Here is a 12,340-nt window from a genome sequence, read left to right as displayed (position 1 = left end):
TTTCTTCTGTCACAAAGCACACAAAAGAATCAGAGCAGGCGGTTATAGTAATGGATGTAAGTGTAAGGCTGTGGCTGCACATCATAAGCAGCCTTGAACTCCCTCCTAAACCAAACAAGGCGGATTACAGCCACAGTGAGACATAAAAACAACAACATTGGAATACGTACAGAAATCCCCTCCAGGTGTTGCAGCGCAAAGGGAAAATGCGTAGGAATAATCCCCTCGGACGTTAGCTCCGCATTCCTTTCTTTATTACCACCCCCAACCCCCCCACCTCAGTTTAGCAGAATCCAGGTGGATAGCAATCACCAGGATTGCTTTGTTTCGACCGCAGCAGCTGTGTCAAACGTGCAAAGGTGAGCGCCAAGGCCATGGAGGAGAAGCGGTGAGCCCCGGGATTGGTCTGTCGGAGCTAAGCTGCCCTGCTGCGTGCCGATAAGCGTGTTATAAATCAGTATTTCATGGATACAGAGAGCACAAGAAGAGATCATAACAGTGTGGGGGGTAGGGGATGGGGTCACCTGACCTCCCATAAGCCCTCCCCAGTCCTTTGGTCGGGGTTGGTCAGGTGGAGGTACTTCAGTAAATCCTCCGCACGGAATCAGCTGCATGTCTGACCGTCACCGATGTCTTTATCACGCAGAAACCCGTATCCTATACCTTTCTTTTTTCTTAAGGTTAAAACCATTTGGATGTTGACATTTCCATTCCTCTTTCTCATCATTACAAATCATGTCCCGCTGTACTGTTCTCTCAGAGCGAGGTTCAGAAGCGCCGTCCCGGCTCGCCATCGGAGTGCATTGCGAGAGCCGACTGTTTGACGCGGACGTTTCAAAGCTACGCAGTCTGCGACGCTACTGGCCCCGGTGTGACTCCCCCGGCCACATAGTTGTAACCCTGATCTGGTTACCATGTGTAAGTTCACAACAGCAGCAGCTGTGTCAATACCAACAGGGAACATGAGGGCTGCCAGCCTCACCTGTCCGCAGAGGGCCGGCGGCGGCATTGTTTCAGCTGCTCTTTCACATCTCGGCTGCTCCTTTTATTGCCCGTCGAACGAGACCAACAAAACCACATTGCGCCTCCCTTGCCGCTTGCAACAGATATGAGGCTGTTGCAGGAGCATCTACTGTTTAAGACGTGCTTTACTGTAAGTCATGAATATATCTGTTATGTAAATGCTGTTGACAACAGCAGCCGGTTCCTGGCACTCTTGGGCCAGATAAAAGCTGACTGCAGAGAGCGAGAGAGTGAATCTCTTTAAGAGCTGGGAGGCATCGTGTTTGTCAAGGGATGAGAAAACTGGTTATAAAACTGTTGCCTGTAGGAATTTAGCTCAGCTATGTTGTGATCCAATATGTATGACTTCTAAGCCGAAGAAGGAGAGCGGTGCAGTTCACGGTAGGATTGGACCTACCTTGCAGGCCTCAGTGTTTAAGCCCCGTCGGACTTGAATATTAAACTCCTCGCTGATTTGCATTCGTGTGATGCGCGCTGCACAGGGGCGCCTTGCTCTCATCGCACGGCTCATGTTTTAATCAACATGGCTCCCACAGTGCTATCTACACCGCCGTCCCTGAGCCCGTCCCTCACCCCGCACACAGACGAGCTCAGGCAACACGTGTTCGACGATCGCCTTGCGTTCATATCTCTCGTACTCGCATCTCCTCTGATCCCTCCTTTGATGCCGCTCCCTGGGACTCCCCGTTTATCTGATTCCTCACTGTCCCGCCACATCTCCCTGGAATGTGATGCCGTCTCGTGTTGTTTTTGTAGGCCTGTACCTGACTGTACCTCCGCACACATCTGTACACCAGATGTTCGCGCAGTAAGCGCTTGACTTCAACCGGTAGGACCGCTGATCCTCTCCGGTGTGTTGTTGGTTAGACTCAGTAGCGGTTAGAGTGCGACTTGTTGCAGTTGATTGATTGGTCCTTGTCTCAAAAGCGATACTTGAAACTGTGGTAACCCTGGAGTGCTGTGATGTTTGTTTGGTGCTAAGCACTCACTACTTAAGTTTCTGTTTGCTCTTTGCAGAGACCTCATCTGAAATGTGTGGCTCATATTGTGATGCCATTCTGTCTTTTCTCTCTATATAGTTGGCACCTTTTCTGTTTCAGTGTAGCTTTTATAACTATTGCTGCTGGCTTGCTACTAAATTAATTTCCTGTTTCGGCCAAACAATTAGCAACAGCTGCTGTCGGATCTTTTTCACAGAAAGACCTAAAAGCTTTTTCACGAACTGGATACATTGTCGGTTCAGACCGAGGCGTCACAGGATGTGTAACCTTTGCTGAACAACAGACAATAACGGGACGATGGAAAACGCTTAAAGTGTCACATTATTTCACGCACACACCAGACCCACACAGGCCGAAGACGTTGTGAAGGTGCAGTAGTCAGGATGTGTTGAATGGGATACATTGCTGCTTTTGCAGAGAGTCGATGTGCGTTGTCCTATAGAGAAGTACAAAGAGTCATTAAGTCAACAAACTGACTTAGTTACTTGCTAACGTTTGCCAACATTAGCTGCTGGTCATACCAGACCAAGTAACGCTGTGTGTGTTGAAGTGTTCTTTAAAAGTTACATTGTAGCGCTTTAAATGACTGTATTATACCAGTTGTAGTAGCACAAATGAAACACTACTTAACCCAGAGCACTGAAGTCATTGTTTTTTCTAAAGAGACACATTTTAGTGAGTGAGAAGGATAGCACCGAGCTTCCAAGCAACTGTTTTTGCTCGCTGGACAAAGCCATTCTTCAGAGGCACGGCAGCCTTTTGGCTCCAGCTGCCCGGCGACCACGCAAATGAATACCAAATGTCTCCGTCTGTCTCCTCTTGACGGCTTCCCTCGGCGGGTTTACTGCTCGGCCTCGCTTGTTCCAGACATGACGCTGCCGTGTGCATTCCCAGGTGAAGGTCCTTCTCGAGTATATTAGATTGACTTCAAATCTGATTATCTCGGGCTTCGGTTTTGTGTAACAGGATTCATGTGATGAGCTTCTTTGTGTGCGCGGCGGTCGTAACTCTGCCATTTGTTTGTGTGAAAGGCCCCTTACTTGTCTGTCAGAGGGAGGTCAAGCATGCTGAGGGTTTTCACACGTACAGGAGCAAACAGCGGTCGCTGGTTCAGTTCCAGGACGGGGGAGCCAACGCAAACAAGTGGTTCAAGTATGTCTTCAAAACAAAAGCAGAGCCTCATTCTTAATGTTGTTTGAGTGAGGAAAACAAAACACTATCTCCTACTGACCCCCCCCCCCCCCCCCAATAAGCAAAAAGCTGGTCCCTTGTGAGCAGAGCTTTGAGACAGCCGCTCAGACTAACTGATGGATGAATGTTTCCTTTGGAAAGATGTGACGCTGGCAGAAGCAGCCTTCGGACGGATCATTTTGCTTCAGCCCTCGAGGCCTTCCACCTAGATTTGAGGGTTGAATGGAGTCGTTTTATGATTTACTCGACTGGCAAGGCGCTTGTTTACGGCAGCGATTTGTGAGCAGCGTTGAGTGAGAGGCTTTTGGCAGAAAACGCGATCGCTATTTTTGGATGTCAAGTCTCTATTGGGCATTAGGGAAGAGGCTTTGTCCGTAATGGACCTCCATTATGTGGAGGAAAAGCACACGTGAAACATTGCTCACTTACAGTCGAGTGAAGGCAGCATTTCTCTTTACGGGGCCTTATTCGATGTTAGGCAACAGTTTCCTTCTCAGGAGAACTATCATATCTGCTCTGATATGTAAGAGCTATAAGATATAAACACAGTTACATACAAAGTGAGTTTCATGTAAACCTTGATATTTATGACAGCAGGACAAAAGAAACTCTGCTGAACGTTGCATTTTACTTCCTCACTTTGCTTCTGGCTCCATTCCTCTCTTTTGTAGCAGCAGTAGCTGTTGAGCTATTGAGACATAAAACACTGAGGGTTTTAGGTTTCTCCCCCTCTGTTTCTGACCATGCATTATTAATGTTACTTGTCCTGTCTCATTTCCTTCTCTTTGCAAATTAATTGGTTGCTAATTGAATCTGAGAGCTAATGTTAGAGTATTACTCACTCACTTTCAGATTGCCTTAAGGTGCAAGTTAAGTTATCGTCGGACTTTTATTGATCTCTTGATATTCTATAAATGTTCTATAAAACCGGCTAAATGCGTTTTTATTAATATGGCTTCATACAGTGTCAAACATGGGATCAATAGTGCTTTTAGTGAAGCTGTTGCTATGCTGATAAAAACTTATTTTTATCAGAAAAATCTAAATATTGTTCCTCTATTCTTTTCATTTTAAATTGTATAATGAATTATTTTTTTTTTTAACGTTTTCAAGGATTGGGTTTTAGACACCTGAACAGAGGTGCAGTAGCTCCCCCTCATGGTACCTGGTGTAACCTGCTCTAGCAGACACCGGTGCTTATCTTACTGCTGACTCGCTAGAAATGCAACCATTGACTGTAGACCTCAAGAAAACACACGATACTGCAAGAGTCAAAAGAAGAAACCCTCTAAGCCTGAACACATTTTGAGTCTCTGTTGCTCTTCCAACAGGTGAGGGCGTGGCTGGGAGCGAGAGTTGTAAAGTCCCCAGAATTACACCACATGGAGGTCAAAGGACATCTGATCACATCCATGGGTTTGGGGGCTCCTGGTGAGTACTAATGAGTTCTCACACTGCAAAGACGGACACGTTCGTGTCTGGACAAGCCTGGAATGGCTCTGTGTTGTTTTTTTTCCCTTTCTCACAGAGAAGGAAAAACAAAAGTGTTTTCCTCAAGGTAAAAGCCAGCTGAAAAAACAGCTGCATGTGTGTGAAGGCCTTTTGTTCACGTGCTGCTGCCGCAGCTGTCAAATAATCTTATCAGAGCACTGAGGGACGGTGAGAAACTAGACCCTTAAAAAAGCAATTTTTGTGAAACCGTAGAAACCAAAACACTGCATTTCTAACTATAATGAACATTTGAAATAGTGAAATGTTTTAGTTTGAATCATCTGCATTTGGAGGATTTGGCCCAAAATGTCCAGCCTCCTGTTGTTAAAAGAAAAGTCTGTAATTTTTGTATATTATTAATAATATTGTCAGCAAATCCCATGAAAAGACAATGTGTTAGTCCGTCTCTAAACTTTCTGACCCCCCTCGTCTGTGGCTCCCATCCACGAGCCATCTGGTTCCTACTGAAGAGAACCGAGCATGTACAGCAGGACTGACTCAAAATAAACCACACTTTGCTTGTACAAGGCAACAAGGAACAGAACATGTGACCCAGTGCAACGGCGAGGCTCATTGTTGAGTTTTTAATAGTTTTGGGACAACAATGGAGCTCCATGACAAAGAGGAAAGAGGTCTATCAGGCTTTGGATACACTGACAATACTGTATTCATCGTTGGTTCGGGTCTTTTTGTGGGAATTGTTAACCATAATAATATAGAGTATTGCCGGCCTTAAACTTCAATTCATTCCTCCTAAAAATGCGTTGCATGTGTGCTGTGCTGTGTAGATGTTCAAGGCTGCCAGGACAGCAAGCTGCAGGCTGAGAGGGTTGCAGCTCTGCAAGAGAGGAAGCAGGCCCTGGAGGCTCTCCTCAACTCCAGAGTGGGAGAGCTCAAACAAGTCTGTTTGCAGGAAGCAGTGAGTAGCTCTATCTTCACTTTTGAAACATACGTGCATGCCATCCACAAGTCTTCAGATGACTGCAGTTTGTTACTGTGTTTAATTAGTTTTACTAAAGAGACTGCAGCACATTACAGATTATATCATATGTTCTGAAAATTGAACCTATCGATTTAGATGCAAATGGAAACCAGTGATTCTTTTCTTTCTCCTATAAAAATGGGTTGTATATTAATATTTGAACTTGTCAGCACGTCTTAATGTAGCAACAGCTGCCTCCGCTTTTCATTAACAGCTGTTTAAAACATCCCTAGGTGTTCACAGCTGGATGTATAGCGGCTCACTCTGTCTCTGTGTGCTCCGTTCTTGGATTCACAAGTTGTCTACTCTGTTTTCAGTGTTGCTAATTTAAACGTCTAAAGCACGACTCATCTGCAGGGTTATTCCGTTTCGTAAATTATGATAGAAACATTATTTCTGGCTTCTATTTCAGTGCAGTCAACTGTTTAAGGGGTGGGTTTTATTGAGACTTAAAGTAATCTGTTAAGTGGTGTCATTTTATGGAACACTTTAAGCCTCACAGGCCCGTGAGAAGATGGATTTTAGTTACTGGCCGCTAATGAATGTCCTCTGCAGGAGCTGACTGGGAAGTTGCCACATGCCTTCCCCCTGGAGACGGGAGAGAAACCCCCACCGGTGCAGCGCAGAGCTGGCCTGCTGCCCAACGCCAAGGCAGAGGTAAGTCAACACCTTGAATATCAATTATGTTTACGCAGCAGCTGCACCGCTGTGTGTACTTGTGGTCTAACACGGCTGTCTGTTCCCCCGGCTGAAGGATGAGGCGGCCCAAAGAAAGCAGATGAAAGCCATCTTCACTGGTGCTCTGTACCGACACTCGGAATCAGACCGAAATATCCCAAATAGCAAGAGGACAGTTCACCGGGGGTGTCACACAGGTACAATCTCAAACCATACACCCACTTTAAATACATATTACATATCGGGTATAAGTGAATTAAAACATTGTCATTCACATTTTACGCTCTGAAAGACAAATATAGCTTTGCATTTATGTTAAGCAAACGGATTTCATTCTGCATCATCTGTGACCTGAATGGTTTGTTGTCTTCCAGAGGACACTGTCGTGTCAGAGAGTACAAGCTCCATGTCAGATTCAACATCCCATGACAACGGTGAGTCAACTGAATACAGACTGTCTGTCAACAACTCTCTCTGTCGGATACTGTATATCCTTCTATTCATAATGAGCTTAACAGAATTTGCAGCCCTTTTCCCATTCAAAACACATCACTCACGCTTAGTGGGTGGGAGACTCATTTGCACTTCTGGTGTAAAGACACCAAATATGAATACGCTGTCACATTTCAGTTGTTAAAACCCGAAATAGCACACTTGTTGTGCTTGTAATGATAGTGGATCATTTCTTTGTCGTCAGTGAGTCGGCGTCATTAAAAGATAATTTCTTTGTTTTGTTTCTTTTTCTCCTCCCAAAAGAGTCGTCTCCCAGTGTGGCGGCTGACCAGCGCTCTCTGTCTCAGCCCCGGCTCACAGTGGGCAGCCCCGACCACAGGATCAGCAGGAAGCTGTCGCCAGTCGAGATCTACTACGAGATGAGGACACGCCGCAACTCCGTCACCAGCTCTGTCAGGTACTGGAAGTGGGCCCCACACTGCAAGCTGTGCGTTCTGCTCGATGTGTCTTGAGAGCGTTCATATAATCACGATTGTTTTCATTCATCCACGTCCTCTTGTGTTGCTGCTCACAGCCCGGCTCACTCTTTACCGAGAAGTGCATCCAACATCGAAGGCAGAAGTGTTCCAGCTACTCCTCTGTTGGCCCGAACCGCGCCAATCAGCGTTCACGTCAGGTAATCTGCGATGTGGTGCCGCTTCTGTCTGATGCAGCGCAGCTTCAGCTGCCTCCTGCTGGGATAACTGTACGGTTGGAGATGGCTTAATGACTTAGTTAAATGCAGACACAGAGTCAGGGTTGTAACAACGATTAGTGTCATATTCAGCTACCAGCAAGGGGCTTGAGCGGACAAATTGTGTCCCCTGTTAAGTGATTTTCTATAAAATGTGGTTACGTGGTTTTGACAAAAAATGCTTTCATTCACTTTTCTTTATCCATAGTTGCTCCAAAGTCCTGTCCTAACGTAAGCTGTTGTTGTGTTTATATGTTTTAGGTCGGATGCCTCGGGTGGTAATGGGTTGAAGCAGTGGTCTGGCAGCCTGGATGTGCCCTATATGATTCCACTGGCCCAGGAGGGCTCTTCCTCTGACCGCCGAGGCTGCCCTTACAGCTCCCGGGCCAGGCGCAGTAACAGCTCCGAGGCCCTGCTGGATAGATCCAGCCTCCCTGACGATCCTGCTCCCAGAAACGGGATGCCCCCCAGAGGAGGGCCCTACAAGAGCTCAGAGACACTGACTGATGGCAAGCTGCGCCACATTCACCTGGGCAGCCCCGAGAGACATGCCGACGGCTCTGTGGACCAGGCCAAAATGCGTCTGTCCATGGGCGACAGAGCGGCCGGCGGAGGCTACAATGAGCTGTTGATGGACTATATCTGGGGCAAACAGCAGAGGGTGCAAGTGCAGCAGCCCCTGTACCAGTCCACAGGCAGGATCTGGCAGGACATGTCCTCTCCTCGCTCCTCCACCGCGGCGGTGCCTCCTCATGCCAACGGCTTCTCCCATTCCCAGGTGAACCTCCCCAGCGCCGCGCCTCCTTACAGCCCCATGGTCCTCCGAGGGTCCCAAGCTGAGCTGCGCAGGGTCAAAGTCACCAGAACCAAATCTTGTGGACCCTTTATTCCTTTGCAGCAACATCCCCAGGATGCCATCCTGCTCTCAGCGTACGAGTCTCCCCTTCCTGCCTCTGGCACCACCACATCCTCCATCCCCAACTTGCACCCCTACCAGACCGAGCTGTCTGGCCCCTCCTTCAGCCGCAGACCCCCGCAGTACTCTCTCCCGACCCCAGAAGACTCGACGCGAAGCTTGCATAAAGCCCTGGCTCTGGAGGGACTGAGGGACTGGTACCTGAGGAACGCCCTTGGCTACCCTCCCGCTGCCTCGAAGGGCCACGAGGCGGGGATCTCGCGCCTCTCGCACCCCCACCCGCTGGTGCACCAGGCCCAGTCTGTTCAAGGGGAACCAGCCAACCTCCAAAGGTCTCAGATACCCCAGTCAGCCAGCTTCCACGGTCACCCGCTGCATGGAAGGTCAGTATTTATTTTTCTCTTATTGCTCTGTCTCTTTTACAGCTGTATGTCTATTGGTGGGATTCAGAATCAGTGTTGTGAGCTCAAACTTATACAAGCCGTAACAAATGTATTGTAACTTGTTTTGTGTTTGACAATCCCATTGCACCCACAGCAGAAGAACGTTGTACTATCACTTTAAGAAATTGTATTTTCTATGTTTTGTGAGAATACATTTAATTAGACTACAAATACCAACATGCTTGTCTGCAAATACAGTCACTCACTATTTATTCGCTGAAACATCTTTCTCAGTGGCAGCAATTCTCTCAGCAGAGGATGGTGCTATTATTCTCACTCTACTCCCAGCCAATCCATCTATCATCCCCCGACCTTTACAACCGGGCTGGTTTTATTTTTGTGTTTGTGTTTGTATTTTTGCACGGTCAGCATTATGTGCTGCTGTCTGCCTCATGCCAACGTCCGGGCACTCGGATGTCTCCTCATCACTCAAAGGCGTCCTTGAAGTGCCTTAAGTGGCCCATGAGACACAGCAGACTCATATACACATGAAACGTTGATGACTCAACAGATGGAATGTGAACTTGCATTAATGGAAATCTTTAATTATGACAAGGACCACCCCCCCCTTCCTTAATTTCACTCTCCAAGCTTCTGACGGTGATTCATAGCTTTCATATCATGTAAATGTATTCTCACTGTGGTTTTACCCTCCTCTTCCTGCTTCTTGTTTATGGAGCGCTGTATTGATTTGTCCTGCCTCCCCAACAGGTCGATGGAGTTCTCTCTCTATCAGGAGACTCCTCATTCACAGATGCAAGAGGTGACCCCAAAGGAACCCAGTGCAGACCCAGGCACCCTAGTCTGAAGCAGCAGAACATACACACACACACACACACACACACACACACACACTACATGATCTGAGCAGAAACACTGTAGCCTCACACACACACACGCACACACACACACACACACACACACACACACTACATGATCTGAGCAGAAACACTGTAGCCTCACACACACACACACACACACTACATGATCTGAGCAGAAACACTGTAGCCTCACAGACACCCACATTCACTCAGACTCGCATTGTCACACACGCACACACAGACGAGTTGATACAATGTGACCTCAACAGCAAAGCAAAACACGGCAACCTCAGCAGAAAGAGACTGGAATATACGACAAACTGTAGCTGTACAGTGTGAAAAAGCCTTGGCAAGTTCCCCGTGTTCTAACAGATCCCACCAGTATATGGACTTCAAACCCAGTATTCCCACGTGGATGCGCACTGGAGTTGACTCATCTGATAACACTATGGTCATGCTGTACTTAATATATCAATATTTCTGGTCCAACACGAGCAGTAAATTGCTTCCTGATAACCCTGAAAAGTCTCCCCAAGATATACTTTTTTACAGAATATATACAACTCTAAATTACTATTTTGTATCTTCTGAGATATAAAGAACAACTATATGAAAGAGGTAATTTATTGCTCATTGATCTTGTGATACACAAAGATGTGAGCTCACATAATTTGAAAAGCATTAATACATGCCAGTGAATGTGTGTTTGTAAACTATAGCAAAAGTCAGTCTTCATCTGCCGTTAATTTCACAGCCATTTGTATTTTTTCATGTTTGATAAATGAGAGGGGCCATGAACTGTAGTGTACCGGTGTAGCAGACGGGAGTGCCTACGTGTTTTATTATCCAAACTAAACCGTGGTTAGAAACCTTCAAAGTGCTTTCTAATAATCTGAAATGCTAGCATTAAGCCTTTGTGAGTAAAGTCGTAAAGTCTAATCAAAAACTGAAAGCGGTTCAAGATGTCACGAAATTAGGGTGTTTGGAATGATGTCATATATATTGTGATTTTTCAGTATGTTTTCTAGATTCAGCTTAGTGCTGGCCAGTAAAGCTTTCTCTGTGCTGACCTTGAAAGAACAATTAGACCAAACCCGAGGGCTGTTGTGAGACCTACTGTATGGCAGTAGCACATGACTGTATGACAACAATTTACTCACATCAAATCCGTCTTTTCCTGCATTTAGTTGTGGAGGATTTGAGCGTCGTATGGAGCACTTTATGAACATCTTAAGCCTTAATTCCCTTTGAAATTGTCACCAAGAGAGATGCCAGGCAGTAGACAGGGTTTATAATTGGGGGAAGAAAATAAGGAAATTAAGTTTTTGTCAACATCTACTGAAGGTCTATCTGAGAGTGAGTCTGTATATAGTGGGTGGGGGTGTACTGATGAGTTTCAACTTTTATTCCTGTACTAACAATGTAATTTTTAAACTAACCACATGATAAGTATTTAATCAAAATACCCTGCCCCCCCCCCCTACTTCCGCGACCCAAGTGAGCACTATTTAATTGGTTGTAAAAAGTGAGGTTGGCGGTGTGAACAGAATAGGGCTGCTGCAGTTTTGAATGACGGTGTGAGCGGGTCTCATACCAGTACATTTGTTAATGAGAATTCATGCTGGCTGATTTTTTTGTGTTTGTAATGATTTCAATGCATTTCATGTGCTTGGTTTTGTGTTGTTTCAAAAAAGAAAAAAAACGTTAAGTTTTTTTTTCAGAGTAGTTATGTGTCATAATATATTTCTAGGTAATCAGTCTTAATAGTATCGTAAACATCCGAAAGATCAGAATAATTCATGAAATCCTCAAGGGAACTGAGAGTAAATGTCTTAGTGTCGACAGAACATTTTGAAGCCCCCCCCCCAACCCCCCCCCCCCCCCCCCCCGTTTATTGTAGTTGATCTTTGGCCATTTTAGAACTCATTTGAATGTAATTCTTTACGTTTGTCATAAGTGATGTTGTTTTCTACTCTGTTGCAAAGTGTAGCACACAGTGGAATGTTACCTGGTTCCTCCTGCTGTCTGATGTGTTCACGTCCAGCTTCATAGAGCTTCTTCCTGCTGGTTAAAACCTGAAATCAAAGACCAAACTGCTGTGCACTGGGGGTCGTAAATGTATTTTTCATATAATGTACTCAGTAAGTTGAAAATGAATGGTATAAATTTAACTCTAAAGCTAATTTATTCCAACTATATTATATTTATGAACCTATAACATTTTGTAGCTATCTACTGTAGCTCTTTCTCATCAGTGCGGGAATTGGTAATGTGTGTTAAAACAAGTTCATTCAGCAGCGTGACGTGTTAATATTTGATTATTCTTTTTTTTATATTTAAATGCAGCTGTTTTCCCTTTCCCTCCTCTCTTCATACCCAGGCCTGTGAAATAAGACTAAATAGGCCCGCCCTATACTGTATGTATGAGACTGTGCATTCACTCTCAATAAAGTGTCATGTTGAAATGAATGCAGACTGTGTCATGTTTACTTATTGTTAAAAAACAGTGCAGATTAAACCACTCTGGAGATGGTGTTGAAATTATATATATATATAAATATATATTCTGATATGAATATCGGAATATGTATTTATTATAAAACTACAG

The 12,340-nt window shown here is 45.4% G+C and overlaps 1 protein-coding gene across 1 annotated transcript; it reads left to right on the top strand.

Annotated features, from left to right (window-relative positions):
* Positions 1 to 4,597: 4,597 nt before the first annotated feature.
* ccdc120b (coiled-coil domain containing 120b) lies at positions 4,598 to 9,719 on the top strand. The gene is made up of 9 exons (XM_076096252.1): positions 4,598 to 4,646; positions 5,495 to 5,625; positions 6,244 to 6,345; positions 6,443 to 6,563; positions 6,741 to 6,800; positions 7,123 to 7,276; positions 7,394 to 7,495; positions 7,814 to 8,851; positions 9,623 to 9,719. The coding sequence occupies exons 1-9, from the start codon at positions 4,598 to 4,600 to the stop codon at positions 9,717 to 9,719; spliced, it is 1,854 nt and encodes a 617-aa protein (XP_075952367.1).
* Positions 9,720 to 12,340: the final 2,621 nt, after the last annotated feature.

This window comes from Anarhichas minor, unplaced genomic scaffold (assembly GCF_050575085.1).
Source record: "Anarhichas minor isolate MPS153535 unplaced genomic scaffold, ASM5057508v1 ptg000021l, whole genome shotgun sequence".
NCBI classification, from domain to species: Eukaryota; Metazoa; Chordata; class Actinopteri; order Perciformes; family Anarhichadidae; genus Anarhichas; species Anarhichas minor.
This window is presented reverse-complemented; position numbering and strand designations above follow the sequence as displayed.